Source organism: Pelobates fuscus, chromosome 5 (assembly GCF_036172605.1).
Source record: "Pelobates fuscus isolate aPelFus1 chromosome 5, aPelFus1.pri, whole genome shotgun sequence".
Classification (NCBI taxonomy): domain Eukaryota; kingdom Metazoa; phylum Chordata; class Amphibia; order Anura; family Pelobatidae; genus Pelobates; species Pelobates fuscus.
Window position 1 is genome coordinate 266,566,932 of NC_086321.1, and position 26,759 is coordinate 266,593,690.

General features: G+C 39.1%; 2 protein-coding genes across 2 annotated transcripts in view; one reads left to right on the forward strand and one right to left on the reverse strand.

Annotated features, from left to right (window-relative positions):
* Positions 1 to 3,918: 3,918 nt before the first annotated feature.
* ALDH1B1 (aldehyde dehydrogenase 1 family member B1) lies at positions 3,919 to 8,349 on the forward strand. Its single transcript, XM_063455271.1, has 2 exons — positions 3,919 to 3,995; positions 6,173 to 8,349. Exon 2 carries the CDS (start codon positions 6,181 to 6,183, stop codon positions 7,735 to 7,737), a length of 1,557 nt encoding a protein of 518 aa, XP_063311341.1. The 5' UTR covers positions 3,919 to 3,995; positions 6,173 to 6,180; the 3' UTR covers positions 7,738 to 8,349.
* A 3,239-nt stretch (positions 8,350 to 11,588) lies between these two features.
* Positions 11,589 to 26,759, reverse strand: part of IGFBPL1 (insulin like growth factor binding protein like 1) — a 60,450-nt gene continuing 45,279 nt past the window's right edge. Inside the window, exons 2-5 of the mRNA XM_063455273.1 lie at positions 20,672 to 20,781; positions 19,269 to 19,385; positions 17,496 to 17,658; positions 11,589 to 12,145 (exon numbers count right to left, since the gene is read on the reverse strand). Of these exons, the coding sequence (XP_063311343.1) occupies positions 17,500 to 17,658; positions 19,269 to 19,385; positions 20,672 to 20,781 (386 nt within the window). The 3' untranslated portion in view covers positions 11,589 to 12,145; positions 17,496 to 17,499. The remainder of the gene's footprint in view (positions 12,146 to 17,495; positions 17,659 to 19,268; positions 19,386 to 20,671; positions 20,782 to 26,759) is intronic.

Here is a 26,759-nt window from a genome sequence, read left to right on the forward strand (position 1 = left end):
GGGATCATTTGTTTTGGGGGGGAGGGGGTGACTAGGGTCCCCCCCTTTGTATTTAGGGCCCCCACCCACCGCTCAGGGGTGGGGGTTGGAGGGGACAATAGGTACCACCCTTATTGTTATTTTTAGGGCCCCCACCCACCGCTCAGGGGTGGGGGCTGGGGGGGACAGTAGGTCCCCCCTTATTTTTATTTTTAGGGCCCCCACCCACCGCTCAGGGGTGGGGGCCAGGGGGGACAGTAGGTCCCCCCCTTATTGTTATTTTTAGGGCCCCACCAACCGCTCAGGGGTGGGGGCTGGGGAGGAACAGTAGGTCCCCCTTTATTGTTTTTTTTAGGGCCCCCACCCGCCGCACAGGGGTGGGGGCCGGAGAGGGGGAGGACAGTAGGTCCCACCCTCATTATCTTTATGGCCCCCACCCGCCGCCCAGGGGTGGAGGCCGGGGGAGGAGGACAGTAGGTCCCACCCTCATTATCTTTATGGCCCCCACCTGCCGCCCAGGGGTGAGGGCCGGGGGGGAGGACAGTAGGTCCACCCCACTTTCATTATGGCCCCCACCCGCCGCCCAGGGGTGGGGGCGAGAGAGGGGGAGGAAAGTAGGTCCCCCCCTCTTTATCTTTATGGCCCCCACCCGCCCCCCACCCTTCTCCTCCCCCCCACCTTCAATCACTATTTTGGCCAGAAAGAGTCCCTGTGGGTTTTAAAATTTGCTTGCTTATTGAAGTCTATGGCGGTTAGCCCGGTTCGCGAACGTTTGTGGAAGTTCGCGGTTCACGAACCGAAAATATTATGTTCGCGACATCACTATTAGTAGTCCTGAACTGATCCTCTAGACACCTTAATTGAAAGCAGCCCTTAATAGGTTTGCTTTACAATTCAGATTTCTTACCTCTTGATCAGTGAGTGAAGAGTAAGAGCTTACTCATCGACATTACCATCGACTGTCCCTCCAATAGTTAAGGACATAATCACCTTCAATTTGTACGTTCATGAGTGAGGAATGGTATCTCACTCATCTTCAATATCACGAGCCCGTGAGATAGTTGCCCCTCAGTAAAGGGACACTATAGTCACCTGAACAACTTTAGCTTAATGAAGCAGTTTTGGTGTATAGAACATGCCCCTGCAGCCTCACTGCTCAATCCTCTGCCATTTAGGAGTTAAATCCCTTTGTTTATGAACCCTAGTCACACCTCCCTGCATGTGACTTGCACAGCCTTCCATAAACACTTCCTGTAAAGAGAGCCCTATTTAGGCTTTCTTTATTGCAAGTTCTGTTTAATTAAAATGTTCTTATCCCCTGCTATGTTAATAGCTTGCTAGATCCTGCAAGAGCCTCCTGTATGTGATTAAAGTTCAATTTAGAGATTGAGATACAATTATTTAAGGTAAATTACATCTGTCAATCATAACCAGGGGAGGTGTGGCTAGGGCTGCATAAACAGAAACAAAGTGATTTAACTCCTAAATGACAGTGAATTGAGCAGTGAAATTGCAAGGGAATGATCTATAGACTAAAACTGCTTTATTTAGCTAAAGTAATTTAGGTGACTATAGTGTTCCTTTAATGTAATCACATAGACATTGTGAAATTGTTGTGTAATTTATAACTACACCATTGAGAGTAATTTACTCTGCGTTGTGTATTAATAGTAAATTTAATATCACCTCTTCCAAGAGCTAACATGTAACCTTTTCTCTTATACATAAAAAAATATGTCTATAAGCCTAACGTTTTATACCGAATAGTACAGTTAAAACTTTCCTTAGAATCTAAGTAAAGTGATGCGCTATGTATAATATTACACAAATAACTGTGAAGTACAAATTCAAAAAACAAGAAAAGTGATGCACTAAATCTAATAATAAATGTCCAAAATATATCATGCAATTCTTACTGTAACCAAAAACTCACATTATATCAAACACCTGTAACAGAAAAACATGCACAGTAGTGCAGGTAAATCCTAAAATAATAAATGAATCCCTGAGAGAGAGAGAGAGAGAGAGAGAGAGCAGAGGAAATCTCATAGTGTAAGATAAAAAATACTTGCGATACAGTTAAAACCTCTTAGTTTGTGTTGTTGTTGTTGTTGTACAGCACATAAAATAGGGCTGTAGCAAGTCCACCAATTATTGTATGTGGTGCACCATAATACTCTGTCGGTCCTCTGACCTTGGGATATCCCCTTCTGATGAGATGTTACGTAAGTGATGCTTTCTCTACAAGTCACGTGAATATCATCAGATGCCATCTTGCTTCAGCTTACTCTTCTCTAATTGGTCGGGCAAGTCCTTCCAATCATAGTATTAATGCTTATTTGTTACAAATTGTATTAAATATAAAAAAAGATATTCTTATCTATACAATATCTATACAAATAAAAAGTATACTAATATACTCAATACAAAGGAGACAAACAAACAAGTAACATTTTGGTAACCCTTTCAAATGGAGTAGAGAGGGAGGCATCTGCCAAATGTCTCAAAACCCATCTCTCCTAAAAGAGACACATACATCTTTAATATCAGAAATGGGAGAAAATAGCTTGAAATGTGATTTGCTTTCATTTTGTTCACTTGTGAACTCTCCCAAGGCTATATATATCACTCTCCCCAAAGTGACAAGTAAATAGCTGTGTGGTGGCATGCTGCTAGAGAGAATGGAGAATGGGAGTAGGATCTGTACCAACTGCAGGCCTTAATGCCCTAATGACCTCTATATTCACTATAGCCCATATTGTTCACTGTCTACCCCTATTACCTCCTGTATCTACTAAATACTATATTACCAACTGCACCCACTACGGCCATGTGGGTAGAATGTGTCTCCAGCCACTAGAATGATTGGATGGATGACTCATAATGGTTAACACTTAACACCCAGAGTAATCTCTAACTTACATACCTGTCTCTTGCTCTCTCCTATTGGACAGTGCTTTGCTCTCTCCTCCAGCTCTGCTTCACTCCTACTTGATATTTTCTGTCCTAATGTTTCTAATACCCCACCTCCTATAGTCTGTAAGCTCGTTTGAGCAGGGTCCTCTTCAACCTATTGTCCCTGTAAGTTTTCTCATAATTGTCCTATTTATTGTTACATCCCCCCTCTCAAAATATTGTAAAGCGCTACGGAATCTGTTGGCGCTATATAAATGGCAATAATAATAATAATAATAATAATAATAATAATAATAACACAAGCCTCTTCAATTGAATGCTGCAACTTTAAGGTCCAATTTACAAACCATCTCTGCAACAAGCCTCTTCAATTGAACGCTGCAATTTTAAGGCCCAATCCCTACCCACCCTGGTTCCTTCCAACTTTATAGCATTCTCTTCCAGTTGTTTGTAACCACAATCTATCACCTCCTCATTCTATTCACATGTTATAAGTTACTGCAAATATACGATTAATTTTTGCCATCACCTTCAAATTCCTCGTCTACTTCTTGTCTCATCTCCCTATTTTAACCTTTAGATTGTAAGCTCACGGGCAGGGCTCTATACCTTTTGTATTGGTCTGTTTATACTGTATTGTCGTTTTCCCAATTGTACAGCGGAATCTGTTGGTGCTTTATAAATGCCAGGAATAAATCAAATAAATACTACACGGTTTGGCCAGAGTTGATTCACATCCTCTTTGGCTGTCCTCTCTATTCTGGCATATTCATTGGGGGATTTACATTACCCCACTGACTGAAGTGCCAACTTACACCCTTTGATCCCTACAGAAAATGCGCTATGCAACATTAAATGTGTGTTGGGACCTTTATCTTTAAAAGAAAACTGACATCGGAACAGATTAAAGAATAAACCATATTTTTGGTTGAGTGACTCTAAAAAAATCCCATTTTGAGCTTGACTTGGCAGAGGGCGTCTTTAACAATCAATCCCCTCCCCCATAAAGCGTTTAGGAAAGCGAAATCTAGAGAAGGCTGTAGAAAGAGAATACTGCATTTGATTCTTGAAACTGTTATCAGCTCCTATCAGCATATCATGTAAGTGTTCTGATACTCATCATATTTTGCCTATCTGACTACAAAACCCTCAGAGGAAAAAGGACAAAACAACATTAATATGGACAAGGCACAAATGCAGTAAACGCATGCTTAATTGGGTATGCAGGAAGACATTATGTTATAGAGGGAAATAGGATTAGCCTTTAATTAGTATGGGGGATGGGAAGAATATACAATTTGAGAAAACATGTAAGCTTGGAATAAATAAAAGGTAATTTACTGGGTATCAAAGCAAATATCTCTTCTAAAAAACATTGATATATTTTATATTTATATTCATAGCTGATTCACTGGCTCAATAATGCTGAAGCAGTTAGGCATTTAACAGCTTGTTTACTTTGAGGTTATACTATCCTAAATATCAAAGCATTGTTATATCATATTATTTTTCAAGCGTGGTTGTTAAAAGTGTGAGTTTTTTTTAAGTTATGCCTTTATTCTATAAATAGTGAATAATGGTGAGTTAATAATTAAATGTGCAAAATTGAGCCTAAAATAGCTATCGGTTATTCACAATACAATTACATACTCTGTTGGAATTTTTAAGCAAATGTACGTTTTTAGAGTTCTCCCGTCTTGAACAGCATTATAAGTAATTGTGCATTTCAGGGGCCTCTTGTACTTATATGTATAAGATGGCTGCCATGGCAATGACCTTTACCATATAATTCTATTAGAAAGTACAGAATTCAAATATTATTGTTATTATTAGTTATAAAGTGCTAACACATTCCATAGCACTCTACAATAGGTGGACTAACAGACATGTTTTTTTGCGACAAAACGAGCTGGACGCACAGGAACAGAGGTTGTTCGGGGCCCTGCTCAAACAAGCTTACATCACTCAGCAATTTGAGGCAATTTAATACAGGGGATGCCCATTTACAAAAATTCTATAGATCTTAAAGGGAAAATCTATAGATAAAACATTTAGAAGGTTTTCTAATAGTATTGGTCTATTTGGTAAGTTTATTAAATGTTTACGTTACGGAGCCAATACCATATAGGCTCCAGACCATTCTAGCTATTTATTTACCACCAATTATTACCCAAGACCATATAAACTATATATTTTTGTTTGTTTCTTTTCTATATGTACCTTCATGTTTGCACTGTCAAGTTTGTTGTTACCCTCCACTGACGGGGTAAGTTAACCCCTGCACTATTTCTATAGCGCTCCACTAGCTGGTATGTATTCTATACCATATATCTTCTCTATACTGATATCTGTCTGCATAAGAACACACCTTGGGGCGAATTTGAATGTGTTTTAGTCTGCGTTTGTTGCGTGTCATCAGAGTAATCACCATTTTGGATAAAAACCTGCCAGGAGTTTTCTTTACTTCATCCAGCATTTAACATTCAGCAGGTCCAACAATGTCAGGGTGTACTCTGATTCCCAAATACTAAATCATTATTAGATGACTGGCCAAAGAATAGGGCTCTACATTCAATGGGCTGATGTGTTGGCAATGAAGTATAAACGGTATAACCAAATGATTGCTGATACTATGTATTGCACCTTTACCTGTAAATGACAATGATGTTGAAAAATACGATTTATTTCTCAATCTGCCTTTATCTTCAATGTGAGATGGAAAGCAGGGTCCTTATAGCTCCACCCCCTTCGCTTCTTCTCCCCTGTTCTTTCTTTCTTCTTCCTTTTTGTTTCCCTCTCCTGGTTATCCTAAAAGCTGCTGCAGGTTTACTAAAACGCTGTTGCTGTACAAATTCCCAAATTGCTCCTTTGGATCTAGCCACTCTAGGCTTTTCAATTAATCTATATCAACCAAATGTTATTATGTTACCTGTAACCGGGATCGCCTGGGTTACCCTCACCAGGCACTGTCTTAAGATATGATTCCCATGTTTATCCTCTCATGCAATGTTTCATACTCAAATTGTTGTGACATTGTTTGTGACATTGTGACAGAATTGTACATTGATTGTCTACATTATGTGCAACACAACTGTGTGTATCTGTACCTAGCACTAGTAAAATTTCAAATTAAAAAGTGTATCCAAACATATGAAATTGAGGTCATAATGTTTTGTTTCACACTTTGACATTATATAACATATGAAATAGTCACATGAACACTAAAGGGAAGCTAATAGGTCTTCAAATAAAGATTATGTTTTCCTTTTTTTTTCAGTGGAAAAAATGTTGTGTAGTAAAGCCCAACGTTATAGTTCAACTTTAAGTTACCTGTCAGTCTCTTACTCTGTGTCGGCAATCCCTAAGCCTTTATTGAAGCCTGCTGTGTTTTACAACAAGCTTTTTATAAACAATGAGTGGCGAAATGCAACCAGCGGCAAAATATTTCCTACAATAGATCCCTCAACTGGAGGTGTCATTACGCATGTAGCTAAGGCAAACAAGGATGATGTTGATCTTGCAGTAAAAGCTGCAAAAGAAGCATTCCAGTTAGGCTCTCCATGGCGTTGTATGGATGCATCACAACGAGGTCAGCTTCTTAACTGCCTTGCAGATCTTATAGAACGAGACAGAATCTATCTGGCTTCCTTGGAGACACTAGATAATGGTAAACCTTTTGCAGCATCGTATGCTGGAGATTTGGACCAGGTCATCAAGGTGTACAGATATTACTCAGGTTTTGCAGACAAATTGCATGGAAAGACTATTCCAATGGATGGCAACTATTTTTGTTATACCAGACATGAGCCAGTTGGTGTTTGTGGGCAGATAATTCCATGGAATTTCCCATTGGTAATGCAAGGGTGGAAGCTGGCGCCTGCCTTAGCTGCTGGTAACACAGTTGTCATGAAGGTTGCTGAGCAGACACCGCTATCTGCCTTATATATAGCATCCTTGATTAAAGAAGCTGGCTTTCCTCCAGGTGTCGTTAACATTTTAACTGGCTATGGTCCTACTGCAGGAGCAGCTATAGCAAGGCACAAAGACATTGATAAAATAGCATTCACTGGTTCCACAGAAGTTGGCCGTTTAATCCAGCAAGCAGCTGGAGAAACAAATCTTAAAAGAGTCACACTGGAACTTGGAGGGAAAAGTCCATGTATTGTATTTGCAGATGCAGATCTAGAACTTGCGGTGGACCAATGTCATGAGGCTGCATTCTTCAACATGGGGCAGTGTTGTTCTGCAGGATCAAGAACTTTTGTAGAGGACTCTATCTATAGTGCGTTTGTTGAGAGAAGTATTGAGAAGGCTAATGAAAGAAAAATAGGCAACCCTTTCATGATTGACACAAAACATGGTCCCCAAGTTGATAAAGACCAATTTGACAAGATCTTTAACTATATCAAAAGTGGCAAAAGGGATGGTGCTAAACTTATGTGTGGAGGAGAACGTTACGGAGATTATGGCTTTTTCATCAAACCTACCATATTTGCTGATGTACAAGATAACATGACAATTGCAAGGGAAGAAATCTTTGGTCCTGTGCAGTCTGTGTTTAAATTCCAAAACACAAAAGAAGTCATCAAAAGAGCTAACAATACTAGATATGGATTGGCTGCAGGACTGTTCACAAAGGATTTGGACAAAGCAATGTATTGTACACAAACATTACAAGCTGGTACAGTATGGGTTAATACATTTAACATTGTATCAAGCCAGACACCTTTTGGAGGATTTAAAGAGTCTGGAAATGGACGGGAGCTTGGAGAAGAAGGAATTAAACCATATACTGAAGTAAAAACAGTTACTATTAAAATTCCACATAAAAATGTGTTTTAATAAGTTTTACAACTTATTAACAAATTAGAGTTTGTTTAAACAGGGAGTTATGACAAGATAAAAAATAGATGCACAAAGAGGAAAATAAAATGATGTGATGAGAGAAATAAAAGAGAATGAAAGCAGGAACGAGACAATTAGACAGGTAAGTTGTTAACAGGAGGCAGTTGGAGGGGCCAGGTCAACTAACTTTCGAAAAAGTGAGAGGATTGTGTAATTACATATATTATTTTATATAAAAGGGTAATGACACATTCAACATTCGCATCAAATAATTTAGTTGCATGTTTTGATATTTTGAAGGGACACCTGTTGCAAAGTGCAAATTACGTCTGTTTAGTCATTAAGTTGATATGCATTTTCCTATAATTAGATCATAGATCAAATTCTACTCATATGTTTTTATTTCTTTGTCCTTTTTCACAGTTTACATCTGATCAGGCTCTGGATTTGGAAAGCAACTTAAAATAAATTATATTATGCAAGTTGGATAAAACTTCAAACTTGGGTTTGAAAAGTTAGGTATTTTGGCCTACATTAATAAGTTGAGCAGAGTAGATAGTGGGAACCGCACTCAATCCAAACGGCCAAGGGTGCTCCAGATCAGGACCAGCAATCCCAGGACAATATACAAAGAAGAAAAGAGCACAGGCACTCCAAATTTAAGCCGTATGCAGCTTTAATGTAACAAAATGCAACGCAACGTTTCGACCAACAAAGGTCTTTTTCAAACTTTTTTGAAAAAGACCTTTGTTGGTCGAAACGTTGCGTTGCATTTTGTTACATTAAAGCTGCATACGGCTTAAATTTGGAGTGCCTGTGATCTTTTCTTCTTTGTACATTAATAAGTTGGACAATTCAATAAATAGCCCTTAAAATGTTGTATAATAGAAGGTATTCAATAGCATTAAAATGAAATGGATTCTTAAAATAAACCAAGAAATGGACCATTGTGACTACTGGCAGATGTAACTGTGCAGTAATGACTAATGTTCCTAATATTTAAGAAATCTCTTCTGATCAATCTGTAGAGAATGACTGAGACATCTTTTATTGGTGGGCTGTCAATGTCCTAGATTGCCAACTGCCATTTTATGCAAATAACATAATTATAATAATACTTGACATCTGCAGGACTGATATTCAGAAATAACCATATTAAACAAATTTTACAAAAAATAAAAAATTATTTTATGTACCAAATACATTATCATGTATTCTGTCATGATAATTTATACTGAAACATAATTCAGTTTGGTAGATCTTTTGTACTTTGATACCTTGTTCCTCTTTCTCACCCCCTTCTCAAAAAATATGTAGCTAAGATGTATTTCCATTCAAGTTCAAACAAACTTATCAGATTTTACTTAGGCCTCAATTCAATATTGTTGGATAAGCTTTCCAATTGATTTAATATTTTGGATAAATATTTAAAATAATTTCAAATTATGAAAATTTAATTTTTATATCATTTTGTTTGTATATTGATGTGGTTTTTTTTCAAGATAACGTTTTGAATATTTTGATATATTGAAAACAATGTTTTAAAAGTTTATCCAAAATCTTAAATAATTTGGAAATCTTATTCAAATGGTCATGATTTAGAGCTAAGGCCCTGATTTAATATTCTTAGATAAGCTTTCCAAATTATTTGTTTTTAGATAAACTTTTTAAATAATGTTTTCAACATATAAAAAACGTTTAATATATAAAAAAGTCAAAGTATTACAAAATTAAAATATGTTTCACAATTTTAAATCATTTTAAAGTTTATCAACAAATGTTAAATCATTCAGAAAAAGTATATAACTTTAAATTATAAAAGTATTACCATAGTTAATCGAACACTATAGCGTTAGGAATACAAATTTGTATTTCTAATGCTATATACTCCTACTTACTGCTTAAATATGTTAAGTAAAAAAAAACATATTTATTAAACTTTAATCCCTTGCAGCACTATTCTTCTTGCTGCCGATCCTACCTCCTTGCTTGAGGTTATCTCAGCCTATCCAAAACTTCCCCATCGGGAAGCATCGGTATACTAGTGCGCATGCACAGCAAATAATTAAAACTAAAGGGCCACTGCACTTTCCAGCTTAAATTTTCTAGAACAGTGGTTTCCAATACTGGACCAGCTGTTAGAAAACTAAAACTCCCATGGGCCTTTTCAAACTAAAATAACAGTATATGCCTGAGGTAATGTTTCTCTTTTTATTAACATTGAATATAGTTCACCTCTCCTTCTTTTTTATCCTGTAAAATAAATAGATTTATCTAATATTGTTTTTCCAGCTTAAATACATTCACAAGTTTTGTGTTAATATATTTAGAAAAGTGCCAATGGAACAAACAAAATGGAGAACAATAGTTATATGAAAAAAAGATAAATATATCATAAAGGGATATATTTGCTTGTCTCTTCATTTAAACTGTGTGATACCTTGTTTTGGCATGCTTGGGAGAGCCATTACCTTTGCACTCTCTAATCATCAATTTACTTGAGCTTAGCTCATTAGAAATTGGCATTGCAGTGAAGATATGTCAAATAAGCAGTTTAATAACTGCCAAAACTTTAGCACATCATAATTAATAACAGGAGAACGTAAATTGGTTTCTATTGTACACCAATAATAACAGCGTAATCTTGCTGGTGACATTTGAAAGATCCCCTGATATGGACAGCAATGGAGGCACGTTTTATTTTCCGGGTTGTAAATCAAATGGTTTGGAGGTATCTTGTTCTAAGGTTGGATATTCTTTATTACTGAAGCCTTATCTAATTTGTTGGAGAGGGATTGAGGAACAACACAACACTTGCAATGTATATTGTAAGTTCAATGAAGGGTCATTGACTTAAAGTTTGGTGAGTGATTTAGATGCTATTTTATTTTGGGGTATTATGTATGAAATAATGTTCAGGCTTGGTCTCAAATTAATTATCTTGTATCACAGAGCTAATCTAACAACGGGTCTGGGAGTATATGTATCTAAGTATGTTGGATTGTACAATCCCAACCAGGTTTGGAATACATTAATTATAGGGTGGCCATCTTATATTCTGAGCTGAGCCAGACAAAGTGTATACAGTCTCTGATGAAACCTAAAAAAAACGTTGTAATCCATTCTGAGAGCCAAATTGAATTTGCAGTAGATTGCCATTTCATTACCAAAAGCTCTCTCGAGACTGGTACTTCGCTCATAAATTGAGTTTTAGGGATTTCCTATTAATTTTCTCAATTTGTTTGGAATATAATTGTATTTGTATGCACTGTGACTATTTGTTGTTGATAATAAATATTTTGCTCTTGACTGGTACAAGAATCATTTTACTCGAAGAGACTTAAATAATAGTACTGTGGTTTCATAGATATTTTTGCAAAACTGTTTTTGTTGGCTTTCAATCTAATTTGGTTGGGTTAGGGTAACCTAGGACTCCCCATTTTGAAATAGTTTTAGTGGGAAGATACTATAATTGTGGTGTTAAAATTGATTATTATATCATTATTTGGGGTGATTTGCATTATTGCAATCAACTATTGCAGACCAGGGGTGATTTTTATTATTCCTTCTACCCACTTAAGCACATACATATCTGGAGTGACCTGATTTGTGACCGTAATAATACCAGTGTATAGTTTATTATTTTCTTCCACCCGGCGGGCTGTCTGTGAGGCAGTGATGGGATAACATAGCCTAGAGATACCAAGTGTCCTGGCACCCACATATTTGTATTGGGGCAGGAAAAACCCTGGCATATTAGGGCTTATCCCTATAATATATTAACCCCTGATAATATGCACTGGGCCAGGAGATTGCAACCGGATGTCTACAGAATTGCATGTGAGTAGTTTTTTTTATTGTTAATTTTTTTATTTATTTTTTAACTTTAAGTACAAATTAAAGTTGGCAGCCACTTGCAGTCTTGAATGAACCTTTAAAATGTACTTATGCATGCTCCACATTGCATAGTAGTGAGCACATCCTGTGTTGAACTCTGTTGGACTACTAGTATCACAGATCAACTCTTTGGATGGCCAACAGAACCCTTCAACTCCAGCAAGGAAAAATTAGATTTAAGATGTGTATGCTAAATAATATTCACAATAAATAGTAAGGAATTTTTTAAACTTATTGTAAAATGGGCATTTAGCAGAGCAAGTAAGAGTTTTGTTATTATCTCAGCTTCAACAAAAAACGCACGCATCACCATTTTATTTGTTTGAAAATTAGCACTATTTACATAATCTACTGCAGCTTAGAAACATCATCAAATAATGCCTCTGCTTTGTCTGGTTTACAGCATGTACAAAAACATCATTGTTGCTATATAAAAGTATTTACTACAATTTTTACATAATTAGGAAAGCAATGAAAAGCATTCAGCATCCAGACAGCCTCTTCATTTCTGTACAAAAAAAAAAAAAGAAGAAGAAGAAGAAGAAGAATTAGAGTATGAATTATGTAACTGTATTTAGTAATCGTGATTTCTTCAGTAAATAGCAAGCTGGAGAAAACTGTTGGGTAGTTTAGGGCAAAACAGTTCAGTTGCAACAGCACAGCTTTTAGATTTTCTTATTTTTTCTATATTTCTGTCACATATGTAACACATTTGCTGTCAAAGGGTGGTTTACTATTTTGAGAATAAATTCTTTAGTAGTTTGCTCACTATATGTTGAATTGTGCAAAATTGATAAGAATTGCAATTTTGGGCCAAATTAGTAAATATGAAATAATAATGGAGTTGGAAATTATTCTTACTTGCAACAATCTTGTACATGTTTCATAATTCACAGTTTTAAAGAATATCCCAAACAATGAAAGAAAATCTGAAAATGGTTACACTAATTAATTTAGCATTCCTAAAGTAACCAGCAATATCAAGGGTGCTAAATCAATCCATCACAAATATACTAAGACTTAAAGGACCACTATAGTGCCAGGAAAACATACTCGTTTTCCTGACACTATAGGGTCTCTAGGTTCCCCTCCACCCTCCGGGCCCCCCTCGTGCCAGGCTCTAGGGGGTAGAAGGGGTTAAATCTTACCTGTTTTCCCCCGCCAGGCTCCCTCGGCGCGGGGAACTCTCCCCCTCTTTTTTGCCGTCATCGGCTGAATGCGCATGCGCCAGTCAATGAGACAGCCATTAGAGGCTGGATTAACCCATAGGTAAACATAGCAGTTTCTCTGAAACTGCGATGTTTACAGCAGAAAGGGTTAATCCTAGATGGACCTGGCACCCAGACCACTTCATTAAGCTGAAGTGGTCTGGGTGCCTATAGTGGTCCTTTAATTATAACCAACTAATCTTCATGAAATTGTCTTGTGCAGTTCTAGTCAATCACCCATTTGCATTTATTGTAGCTGTAATATATTAAAAAATGTCCACTTACATTTGGTTGATTATAATTGAATTTATAATATTTGGGTACATTACAATGTGATCAGTATTCCACCAATAATGTTTTCTGATTATGAACTAGAACTGAATGAGTTTTATCAGTGAGATTAGAATCCAAAAATCACAACTTGGAGAGGACTGGGCTGGAAAGCATTGCACGACTACAGCCAACATAAATGAGGGAGGGTCCCTGCAAGCTGTTTTAAACTAGTATGACACAAATTAATTTACACCCACAAAGTGATTTTCCATTTAATTACATATTTTATTTTAAATGTTCATGGCTTTTTACTAAATTCAGATGCTCTTATGTTATCTGATTATCTATCAGAAATATTGAGCCCCTTTACAAAATCACCTTATACTTCCAGACACATGTACACTCACGTATACAAAGATACATACTCACAAAGACACACACATTCCCACACATGTAGATATGCATACACCAGTTCACATACATATGTTTTTCCAACACAAGCACACTGACAGATACAACCTGCCACACAAAAACACATTGCTAGGCACCCACACAGATGCATACTGCCAGACACAAGCACAGATACACATTGCCAGACAAAAGCACAGACACACATTCCTCGCCACATACATATACACACTGCCAAACACACAGTTACAGATTGTCAGACACACACTGGCATACATGCACACAGATACATCCTGCCAGACAAATACAAACAGATACATGCAGGCAAACACATATAGATACAACCTGCCAGACACGAGTGCATTAAAATGTATAAAATACATGCCACACTCCAGGAACTATGAATTAGCTTGGCCTCATTAACCATTCGCTATGTGAAGAATGAAGAAGAACCGCCAATCTTGTAACCTGCCTAGGGCCCTGTGAGATCTTAATCCCTCTCTGAGCATCCTATTCATTGGGATGAATATTCTCCCACTAGTGCAAGGAGAGCTGTCAGTGCAGTCAGTTAAAGGGCTCACTCATTGGCAGATCTTCAATGCAGTCCAATTGGCGAAGACATTTGTATCTCCATAAGTGGACCACATAGCATTATGGGATGCTAGCAAACACCCCTTACCAGAGTGCTGCCCCCTAATGGCAAGCCTGGTTCTCCGCAGTTCCCTGCTTAGTAAAAAAAATCCAAAATGACTGCATATTGGAGTTGTAGACCTTGTTTAATACTATAAACCATATATTTGAATAGCATATATTGCTGGTTGGGTAAATTGTCTGCCACTGAGCATCACTATAATTTCTACCCTTTTTGTTACTACCAGCGGTGTATTCACAGCGAAGCTGACAAGGCATTTGCGCCCTGGCAAATGCCTTGCCAGCCTCTTGTCCTGGGGGGCCCAGGAGCTGGCCAGCTGGTCACCTTAAAGCTCCCCCAAGGCTGGCATGTGCTCATGTTTCAGGTGGGCGGTAAGGGAACACTCTTCCCATGAGCTCTTCCATGCTCATCTCCCTCGCACACACCACAGTGATGCCGGAGCCGAAATATGATATCACTCAGGCCCCGGCATAACTAAGATGCACGCGAGGGAGCTGATCAGGAGGATCATAGCTCCCTCGCCAGTGGCCTCCACCGCTCCCCTGTCTGCCAGACCGACCGCCTGCCCGCCAAGCTGCAGCCAGCCCCACTGGACCACAGGGAATAATCCACTCTAACACTCCCAAAGGTAGGAGGCTGGGTGGATTGAAACTTTATTTTGTTATTGTTTTTAATTGTAAGTGTTAGTGTGTGTGTCTGTTTGAGCGTTAGTGTGTGTCTGTTGGTGAGTGTATGTCTGTTAGTGTTTCTATTAGTCAGTGTGTGTGTGTCTGTGAGTGTTAGTGTGTCTGTTAGTTAGTGAGTGCGTCTGTTAGTGAGTGTCTGTTAGTGAGTGTTAGTGTGTGTCTGTTAGTGTGTGTGTTAGTGTTTGTCTGTTAGCGACTGTTATTGTGTCTGTTAGTGAGTGTGTTAGTGTGTGTCTGTTAGAGTGTGTATGTGTTAGTGAGTGTGTGTCTGTCACTGAGAGTCTATATGTGTTTGTCAGTGAGAGTGTATACGTGTATGTCAGTGAGTGAGTATGTGTCTCTTGGTGAATGCGTATCTGTCAGTTAGTGTATATGTGTAAAATAAAAGTTACCAAAAGGGAAATGATTCCTTTCGGTTAGATAGGAAGGGGTGAATAATAATCCCAAAATAAGTTTATAACTCCTCAAATCCCAATAAAACAACCCACACCTTAGGCTGAAATAGATAACAGAAAAATAAAAATAGCACAAAAAAAAAAATTAGATTGCTGAAACCAGGAGATAGTTACTAACACTTGTAATATTAGAGTGAGTATAATGGAAACCCCACTGCGTAAACCAAGAAGTTTGCAGGAATGGTAAGTCTGCTAAACAATGTATCACAGTATTTGAATAACAATTACAATATCAACTTCAGTATTCCAAAAACGGATATTTCAATATATATATCTCAGCAAATGGAGAGGAAAAAGATAACATCAGTCCTTAGTCTATATAAATGACCAGCATCAAACAGAACAGTCCCAAAAGAGTCTTTTCAACTGTATGCTCCTATCTATAAATGGCTTAAATCCCTACTATATCCCTACTATAGAAGATCTGTCACTTCATCAGAGGAGAGATGAATCGTCATGAAACGCGTAAGGATGCATCCTACCAACACATCGATATGCATTGGAACGCAAAGTGAAGCAAAGTGGAACGCACGCGCACACAGGACTCTGCAGCTGCCTTCAAGCCGGCTCCTGTAAGTCAGCAACAGCAGAGTATCCAGGCTGCTGAGGGTGAAACTCCGAACGAAGGTTCCCACACTTTTGTGTCTCTGGTGAATGATTCTTTTATTGATTCTTTTATTAATTAATTTTATTATTTATGTTTCACAATAAAATTCCCTTTTTTTTATGATCGATATGCCTCTGCACTTTATACCATAAAGACCAACGGTGGATGTTGGACAGAAAGCATTACCGGTTACAAATTGGACCTATATGTAGAAAGGTCAAATTACACATTTCTACAATACTACATAGTGGACTATATACATTTTTATTTGTACCATACTAGTAATAGATTTTTACAGTGTGTTACTAGAATATTATTTGCTCCTATCGGCTAGTTTTCCTGCTGCTTCTATAGTAAGGATTTCAGCCATTATAGATAGGAGCATACAGTTGAAAAGACTCTTCTGGGACTGTTCTGTTTGATGCTGGTCATTTATACAGACTAAGGACTGATGTTATTTTTTTCCTCTCCATTTGCTGAGATATATATATATATAATTGAAATATCCGTTTTTGGAATACTGAAGTTGATATTGTAATTGTTATTCAAATACTGTGATACATTGTTTAGCAGACTTACCATTCCTGCAAACTTCTTGGTTTACTTCCATTATACTCACTCTAATATTACAAGTGTTAGTAACTATCTCCTGGTTTCAGCAATCTGATTTTTTTTTCTTTTTGCTATTTTTATTTTAGTGTATATGTGTGTCTGTCAGTGAATGTGAGTGTGTGTGTAACTGTGAATGAGTGAGTGTGTATGTCTGTGAATGTGTATGTTTCAGTGAAAGTGTGTGTTGGTTAAACAATGTGTGTGACAATGACTGTGTATTTGTGAGTGTATGTCATTGCATGCATCAGTGAGGGTGTGTGTCTGTCAGGAAGAGAAATGTGGAAGGGGGTGGGAGGGTGCCTGAGTTTTGTCATGCCTAGGGCAGAACAAAACCAGAATACACCACTGGTTATTACCTAGATGTTTTGCAAGAAGATGTAGATCTAAGCCCTGTAACATTTGTTAGTAACAGAACATTGCTCAATCATAAAGTCCAAGATGATCGGCATCTTGGATTTTATGATTGAGCACTGTTTTGTTACTAAGTAAAGTCAATTTACATTTTACTTTCACTTTTATCTAGCAGAGAAAACAAGCCAACTGAATGCAACTGTGGCTAAGTTGTCTTTTCACTTGACCAGTGGTTCGAAACTCAGTTCATAAAACCCATCACAGTCCAGGATTTATGTCTTTCCAGGAAATGCCAATGAGAAAACTGACAAAACCTGGACTGGCAGTGTGCTTTGAGGACTGGGCTGGGAACTACTGCCCTAGTGAGCTGGGATCAATGGCTTGTAGAAATAAATCCAAAATAGCATAGGAATGGTGTTTTCAACTATGTTGTCCTTCATTTTTTAAATTCAACAGATCCTTATTCTGAATTAGACAGAATGTGTCTAATTTTGCCTACAAGCAATTTCTTCGTATACACAAAGTGAGTTTCATGTAAAAATGTTTGTGTGTGTGGGTGCGTGTGTGTGTGGGGGAGTTCTTTTTTATATGTCATTACATTATTACCTGATCAGCCCTTGTTCTCAGAACTACCATGATTACTCTTCTTTGCTCTGCGGTGACTATGGTTCTCAATGACTTTGATTGTTCCATCAGCAAATGTTTCTCCAACCATATTAGATGCGTAGCATTGGTAAGTACCTTCATCTTCTTTTACCAAAGGGTTTATCTGAAAATAATAATAATAAATAAATAAGTTGGTCATCGAGTGTCTGGAACTCCAAGTCAGACACTCGATCCCGCGAACACTGGTCAACTTCACAAATGCCTGCTTCTTTTCAAAGACAAGCTCGGGGAGCACTGTTCGGTAGGTTTGTTCACAAGAACCAGGTGAACAAACGCTACCTATGAGCCAGGGGAACCATTTGTTGTTTTGTTCAGTTTGGAACTCCCGAAATTGGTCAAAACTTTACCCTGGTGGCGATTCGACTGTATTCGTGGGATTTGAGCGCTATTTGGACAACTTATCCGGGGATATAATATTTATGTGGGTTCCTCTAAGTTTTATGTGTATTTTATATATATTTTTTATATTTTGTGTTTTATGCAGAGTCATTGTGACTCAGAAATTCATGGGCGTGTTGTGGGAGTTTTTGTGGACGTGTATCCTGTATTCCTGAATTGCATAAAAGACGTCCATCTGGCCTGAATAAAATTATTCCTGTTGTACCCTTCATCTAGTCTCGATTTATGTTTTGGTATGTGACTGATGAACTGCTGGATTTACTTTTATGCTTCACTGTGATTTTTCTGGAACGTATGAATCAGCGCTCCGGGCTGCGGGCTATAATCAAGTCCCTAGCACTTTGGGAGTATACAAACGAATGGGTTTATGAAATGCCAGCATTCGTTAAATATACATATATACTTCATATAACAATATTCATTTTATCAACATCTTCCTTTTGGCAGACATAAATGTTTACTTGTGATTAAAATTCAAGCTTAGAACAATCAATTCTGATTTTGATAATAAATTGAACAGCATGTTGTCAACTGAAAAAGATAAATAGCTAAGTATCCACATCTATTGATTAATAAAAATAACACATCCAGTGGCACAACTATATTCTGTTTGTAGTAAGTCAGTTTCAAGATTTCAAAATGTTACGTACAGATCAAGTGTAAATCAAAATCACAGTTACTTAAATGTGACTTCATTTGTCAATTGCATATATAGCTACATAGCCTAATGACAATACCATATGTAGCAAGGATGGAGATATCGATTTATTCAACAGATATACTGAATTCACAAAAGAGTTGAATAATTTAGATCAAATGAGTTATATTGGAAATTGCTCATATCAACGGAGCTTGAGATTTTTATTATTAACTTAGTAGTTAATGTTAACCCAATACATGCATCCTCTCAATACTATACGAAACCTACCCTTAACCATATGCTTACACTAACTCTAACCATAAACCTGCCCTAACCTTAACTCTTCACTATCCCAATCCCTAATCCTAAAATTGTCCTAAAAACAATCCTGGATTGTTTTTGGGACTTTGGTTGTTTATTTACCACACAGAACTGTGCAGTTAACTCCTTGGTGTTTTTTCTGCTTAGTACAATCAGTAGATTTGCACATTGTGTCTATGTAGTGATGCAAATATTTTATCATTGTATATGGCTTACTCTTCACAGAAAACGTGTCATGCTGTTATAAATGATACTGTTTTAAATATGTATAGACATTGGAAATTATGCAATAAAAACTGTTTGTAGTGTATGATTGATGTTTGTTGGAATTTGTAAGGTTTAAGTCAACTCACCAGCACCCAGCCAGTGCTTTCATGACGGCCAGGCCCACCACGGACTTGAACGGCTACATTGACTCTGTCTCCAGGCAGCTCCTCAGACATCTTTATTCCTTTTGGTGATTCCGTGACCTTTATATGAGACAAATGTCATAGGATACTGCTAAAAATACTGCACGTTTTGCACATTTCTAACGCATGTATTATGCGATTATGCCAGAAGTATACTTAAATTAACACTCTAAACACCAATACAACTTTAGCTTAAACAGCATTGTATAACTCATGCCCTGCAGGTTCTGCCATGTTGTAGTTAATTCACGTTTGTTTCTATTTATCCAGCCCTAGCCACACCTCCCCTGGCTGTGACACAGTCAACATGAAAGAAAATGTTTTCAATTTTAATCAGATCTGTCATCACAGTGTGTTTTCTCTAGAAGTATCTAACTCCTGCTCTCATTTTTGAACTTTTAATCACACTGATGCCCCTGCTGTCTCTAGCAGGCAATCATCAGAGCAGGATATAAGATATTCTAAATTAAGTACACTGGACAATAAAGGAAGTTAATAAAAATTAGATCTCTCTTTACATAAAGTGTTTAGCAAGGCTGTTTATGTCACAGGCAGGGTAGGTGTAGATAGGGCTGCATTAAAAAAAGTGATTTAACTTCTAAATTATGGAGAATTGAGCATTGAGACTGCATGTGCTTTTTCCATACACCAAAAGAACTTCATTAAGCTAAAGTTATTTTGGAGCTTAGTGTGCCCCTTTAAAACATTACTCCAAGCACCATGACTACATCAGTGTTTCTGAAGTAGTCATGGAGCTTACAGTCTGTATGTGCCGTGCTGCAGTATGAAACATTGCATATACAGAATTATTTAGGTTACCTTATGGGTAATAACGTATGGCATAGTCATTCATCAGCCATGAATGAAAGATAAGATATTTTTGTATGGACACATTTATTGGCTAAGAGCACTTAGTTGTTGCTATCAGCCAGTCAATGAGCGGCAGGATCAGCATCTGCAGAAACCAATGCCGTTAAGCCACCATTGTGGGAGCTTCAGCACCAGGTAACAATTAAAGGTAAGAGGGAACCCACTGCAAAACATTACAGGAAAACAATGCCAGTGTACTCCTCACTTCTTCACTACTATAGCAGGCTGTAATAGCAATGATGCTCTCAGTTCTAGTAGTTTGTCCACCACACACACAATTTGACTGAGATCACTCTGTTCTCAGGAGAGAGATCTGACCTGCAGACCACAAATGATCTTTAAAGTAATTTTTAAACTGTTTTTTTGTTTTGTTTTTTAAAAAGCAGAATTACGTTTTTTAAACCATTTATAGAGTTACATAGAGATATGCAATCAAATAGTTAACTTATCCCTGCAGAAAAAAATCACTTTTGTACCTTTCTCCAGGATATGCTAGGAGTTGGGACAGCCTTAACCTCACAAGACAGGTACACCTGGGCTCCTGTTACATTGTGAATTTTCCTGGGTGTGACAATAATCACAGGAGCTGAGGAAAGAGAAGGCACAGTGTTACAGAAAGAACAAATGTAAAATATAATTCACAAACAAGTTAAAATCACTTCTAACCACTAACCAGTGGTGTACACACGATCCATGGGGCCCCGGTGCGAAAACTGATCCATTTCAAGGGGTCCAGTGGCTCAGGCTGATGGGAGTCAGAGTTCACACTCTGACTCACTCCTCTCCTTCCTCCTGCCGCCCGGTGGTTGCTGGGAGGAAGTGATCGGGACACTCACTTCCTCCCAGCGTCTGACATCATCAAAAGGGGGCCTGGTCGCGCTCTTAAAATGCAGCACTAACCGTGGCCCCTGGAAATTTATTTTTCATCGGGTGGCCCTAACAACACTACTTCTAGCAACCACCTTTTGTGAATTCTGACTGTATCTCTAGTAGTATTTATAAAATAAATCTCTAAATGAATTCAAAATTAACAAATAGCTTAAATCTATAAAAGGATTAAAAACAACCAAATTTCCAGTGCACTGAGGTTCCTTACTATCACCTCATAAAATTAATCATATGGATATCGTCATTTAAACACTAGAGATGTGTTTAAAGTCAATCCAATTGTCACTTTGATGGCCAACAGTCTCCCACTATGAGCTATTTAATGATGAGAGAGAATTATTCATTTTGAGTTCTGCACAATAATCAGTCTATGCTAGACTCGGGCCTCCTGCCGACACTTCGGCAGCTGTCAGAGGTCACTTCATCTCCTTAAATACATCAGAAGTAAAGAGGAGCCATCTGTTAGAAGACAGGCCTTCTGTAAATTTACCATTGGAACATGTATATCTGCATGTGTAACTGGCTAATTGACTGTGCTGGAAGATAAACACAGCTCACTCAAAATCCTCAAATTGTTCCCTTTGGGCTTTTACATTAATAGCTGCCAAGTGCCGTCTGTGGCCTTTTGTTGTCTCAGTGATGGGTTTTAAAATTACTCCTCTAGCCATGTGCTTCTTAGGAACAATAAAATCTAAATAAGAAATGAGGGAACAAAAAGAAGATAGATAGATAGATAGATAGATAGATAGACACAGACAGCCAGACACAGATACATATATCCCAAATCACTATGCACATTTTTATAACTGGAGGTTTTTTAATATCACACCAATGGCTATTTAAATGTAAACTTACCTGCCACGTCAAGGCAGAACCTCTTAGGTGAGTCCTACACTAACAATACACCTTGTTGTCTTCAGCCAATAGGTTAAATCTCTAATGGAACAGAGAGGGGGATTTCCTAAACCCTTACAAGCTTATTAACCCTTAACATGGCTGTGTAATATAAAAAAAAAATACAAACATATAAAACTGAGCCTTGTCACTACACCTGGGCGGCAACAATAACTATAGTACACATCAGCCCCAATACAACAATAAAAAACATAGAAAAATGTTACTTGTGTATTATCCCAAATCCATTTGCACATTTAAATAACTGGAGGATTTTTTAGTTTCACTCCAATGGCCATTACGTGTGAACTCACCGTCCACCTGCCTCTCTGTCTCATCCAGGGCCGGACTGGCCCACCGGAATACCGGGAAATTTCCCGGTGGGCCGTCGGCAACTGGGGCCGGGGTGACCTGCGGCCGCAGGAAGAACTTGAAAGGCGGCCGCAGGGGAAGCTTTTCATGAGGCCGGGAGCAGGCTCTTCTGGGGGAGCAGGCTGTTCTGTCTCTGCTCCCCCTCCCTCGCGCGCTAGAAAGACCGGGGCCGGAATATGACGTCATATTCCGGCTCCGGTCTCATTAAGCTGCGCGCGAGGGAGGGGGAGCAGAGACAGAACAGCCTGCTCCCCCAGAAGAGCCTGCTCCCGGCCTCATGAAAAGCTTCCCCTGCGGCCGCCTTTCAAGTTCTTCCTGCAGCCGCCAGCACAGCTACCAGTCTGCCCACCCACAGGCAGTGGCGTACTACTTCAATAAAATGTAAGTAGTCATTTTATGTGATGGGGCTAAATTAATTAAAGGGGGGGGGGGAGGGTGGATAATGGATTAATTAAAGAATTAAAGGGGAGGGAGGTTTAATTAAGGGGGGGGGGTGAGTATTAATTAAGGGGGGTGTATTAATTAAGGGGGGAGTGAGTATTAATTAAGGGGGTGTATTAATTAAGGGGGTGTATTAATTAAGGGGGGAGTGAGTATTAATTAAGGGGGTGTATTAATTAAGGGGGGTGTAATGATTAATTAAGGGGGTGTATTAATTAAGGGGGGAGTGAGTATTAATTAAGGGGGTGTATTAATTAAGGGGGGTGTATTAATTAAGGGGGGTGTATTAATTAAGGGGAGTGTATTAATTAAGGGGGGAGTGAGTATTAATTAAGGGGGGTGTATTAATTAAGGGGGAGTGAGTATTAATTAAGGGGGTGTATTAATTAAGGGGGTGTATTAATTAAGGGGGGAGTGAGTATTAATTAAGGGGGTGTATTAAGGGGGGAGTGAGTATTAATTAAGGGGGGTGTATTAATTAAGGGGGGTGTGTTAATTAAGGGGGGTGTGTTAATTAAGGGGGTTGTATTAATTAAGGGGGGTGTGGATTAATTAAGGGGGGTATTAATTAAGGGGGTGTATTAATTAAGGGGGGTGTATTAATTAAGGGGGGTGTGGATTAATTAAGGGGGGAGTGAGTATTAATTAAGGGTGTATTAATTAAGGGTGTGTTAATTAAGGGGGGTGTATTCATTAAGTGGGTGTATTAATTAAGGGGGAGTGAGTATTAATTAAGGGGGGTGTATTAATTAAGGGGGGAGTGAGTATTAATTAAGGGGGGTGTATTAATTAAGGGGGGTGTATTAATTAAGGGGGGTGTATTAATTAAGGGGAGTGTGGATTAATTAAGGGGGGTGTATTAATTAAGGGGGGAGTGAGTATTAATTAAGGGGGGTGTATTAATTAAGGGGGTGTGGATTAATTAAGGGGGGAGTGAGTATTAATTAAGGGGGTGTATTAATTAAGGGTGTGTTAATTAAGGGGGGTGTATTCATTAAGTGGGTGTATTAATTAAGGGGGAGTGAGTATTAATTAAGGGGGGTGTATTAATTAAGGGGGGAGTGAGTATTAATTAAGGGGGGTGTATTAATTAAGGGGGTGTGTTAATTAAGGCGGGTGTATTGATTAATTAAGGCGGGAGTGAGTATTAATTAAGGGGGGTGTGGATTAATTAAGGGGGTTGTATTAAGGGGGTGTATTAATTAAGGGGTGTGTGGATTAATTAAGGGGGGTGTATTAATTAAGGGGGGAGTGAGTATTAATTAAGTGTGGTGTATTAAGGGGGAGTGAGGATTAATTAAGGGGTGAGTGGATTAATTAAGGGGGATGTATTAATTAAGGGGGGTGTATTAATGGGGGTGTGGGTTAATTAAGGGGGGTCTATTAATTAAGAGGGGTGTATTAAGGGGGAGTGAGGATTAATTAAAGGACCACTCTAGGCACCCAGACGACTTCAGCTTAATGAAGTGGTCTGGGTGCCAGGTACCTATAGGATTAACCCTTTTTTTTATAAACATAGCAGTTTCAGAGAAACTGCTATGTTTATAATGAGGGTTAATCCAGCCTCCAAATCCTCTAGTGGCTGTCTCATTGACAGCCGCTAGAGGCGCTTGCGTGCTTCTCACTGTGAAAATCACAGTGAGAGCACGCAAGCGTCCATAGGAAAGCATTGTAAATGCTTTCCTATGCGACCGGCTGAATGCGAGCGCGGCTCCTGCCGCGCATGCGCACTCAGCCGATGACGTCGCGATCAAGATGGAGAGGAGGAGGAAAGCTCCCCGCCCGGCGCTGGAAAAAGAGGTAAGTTTAACCCCTTCCTCTCTCCAGAGCCCGGCGGGAGGGGGTCCCTGAGGGTGGGGGCACCCTCAGGGTACTCTAGTGCCAGGAAAACGAGTATGTTTTCCTGGCACTAGAGTGGTCCTTTAAGGGGTGAGTGGATTAATTAAGGGGTGAGTGGATTAATTAAGGGGGATGTATTAATTAAGGGGGTGTGGATTAATTAAGGGGGGTGTGGATTAATTAAGGGGGGTGTATTAAGGGGGAGTGAGGATTAATTAAGGGGGTGAAATAATTGAGGGGTGTGTTGATTAATTAAGGGGGGTGTATTAATTAAGGGGTGTGTTGATTAATTAAGGGGGTGTATTAATTAAGGGGGAGTGAGGATTAATTAAGGGGGGTGTATTAATTAAGGGGGGGTGAGGATTTATTAAGGGGGGGTGTATTAATTAAGGGGTGTGTGGATTAATTAAAGGGGGCTGTGGATTAAAGAATTAAAGGGGGAGGTTTACATAATGGGGGTGCAGGGTTTTTTTGATTAAGGGGGTTGCAGTATTCTATTTATTAAGGGAGGATGTGCACTGCAGATTTTTGTTAAGGGGGTGTGCAGGGTTTTTATAAGGGGGTGTGCAGGTTTTTTGTTATTAAGAGGGGTTGTGCACGTTTTTGTTTTTTATTAAGGGGGTGTGCAGGGTTTTTTATTAAGGGGGTGTGCAGGATTTTTATGTGTAGGGAGTGAATGAAATTTATGCGATCGGGGTGCAGGGTTTTTATATGAAGGGCGAGACAAGGGGCTTTGTAGAAAGGGGCAGGGCAGGAGTTTTCTAGAAGGTTCTCACCAGCCCCTTTCTACAAAAGCACTGGTCTTCCCCCTTCTACAAAACTGGCGCATTTTACAAATTTTACAAGCAGTTTACAAATTTGTGCAATAAATATTATTGAAAACATTGAAAAAATATGTGGGTGTTTTCTTACATTTTTAATATGGGGGGGGTTGCCACACTCAGGGTCCGCCCCGGGTGCCAAATGCTCTAGGTACGCCCCTGCCCACAGGTACTAAAAAATATGTATTTCAGTGGAAGTGTGTGTGTGTGTCATGCTGTGTGTGTTTGTGTCTGTCTGTCATGGTGTGTGTTTATGTGCCTGTGTCATGCTGTGTGTGTGTGTGTCTGTATCATGCTGTGTGTGTGTGTGTGTGTGTCTGTCTGTCTGTGTCATGCTGTGTGTGTCTGCGTCATGCTGTGTGTGTGTGTCTGTGTCATGCTGTGTGTGTCTGCGTCATGCTGTGTGTGTGTGTCTGCGTCATGCTGTGTGTGTGTGTCTGCGTCATGCTGTGTGTGTGTGTCTGTGTCATGCTGTGTGTGTCTGTATCATGCTGTGTTTATGTCTGTGTCATGCTGTGTATCTGTCTGTGTCATGCGGTGTGTGTGTGTCTGTATCATGCTGTGTGTCTGTCTGTGTCATGCTGTGTCTGTATCATGGTGTGTGTCTGTCATGGTGTGTGTGTGTGTGTCTGTCATGGTGTGTGTGTGTGTGTCTGTCATGGTGTGTGTGTGTCTGTCTGTGTCATGCTGTGTGTGTGTCTGTGTCATGCGGTGTGTGTGTGTGTGTCTGTCTGTGTCATGCGGTGTGTGTGTGTCTGTGTCATGCTGTGTATCTGTCTGTGTCATGCAGTGTGTGTGTGTCTGTCTGTGTCATGCTGTGTGTCTGTCTGTGTCATGCAGTGTGTCTGTCTGTGTCATGCAGTGTGTGTGTGTCTGTCTGTGTCATGCTGTGTGTGTGTGTCTGTCTGTCATGCTGTGTGTCTGTCTGTGTCATGCTGTGTGTCTGTCTGTGTCATGCTGTGTGTCTGTCTGTCTGTGTTACGCTGTGTGTGTGTCTGTCTGTGTTACGCTGTGTGTGTGTCTGTCTGTGTTACGCTGTGTGTGTGTGTCTGTATGTGTCATGCTGTGTGTCTGTCTGTGTCACGGTGTGTCTGTATCATGGTGTGTGTCTGTCATGGTGTGTGTGTGTGTGTGTGTCTTTGTCTGTCATGGTGTGTGTGTGTCAGTCGTGGTGTGTGTGTGTGTGTGTGTGTGTGTGTCAGTCAGTCGTGGTGTCTGTGTGTGTTTTTAAAAATAGTGTTTTACTCACCTTTTTTTTTTTTCCAACGTCGTGCTGGTCTCTGCCTCTATGACTGAGATCATCAAGCTT

Coding starts and splice junctions, on each gene's coding strand:
- ALDH1B1 (XM_063455271.1), top strand. CDS start 6,181: ATGTTGTGTAGTAAAGCCCAACGTTATAGTTCAACTTTAAGTTACCTG.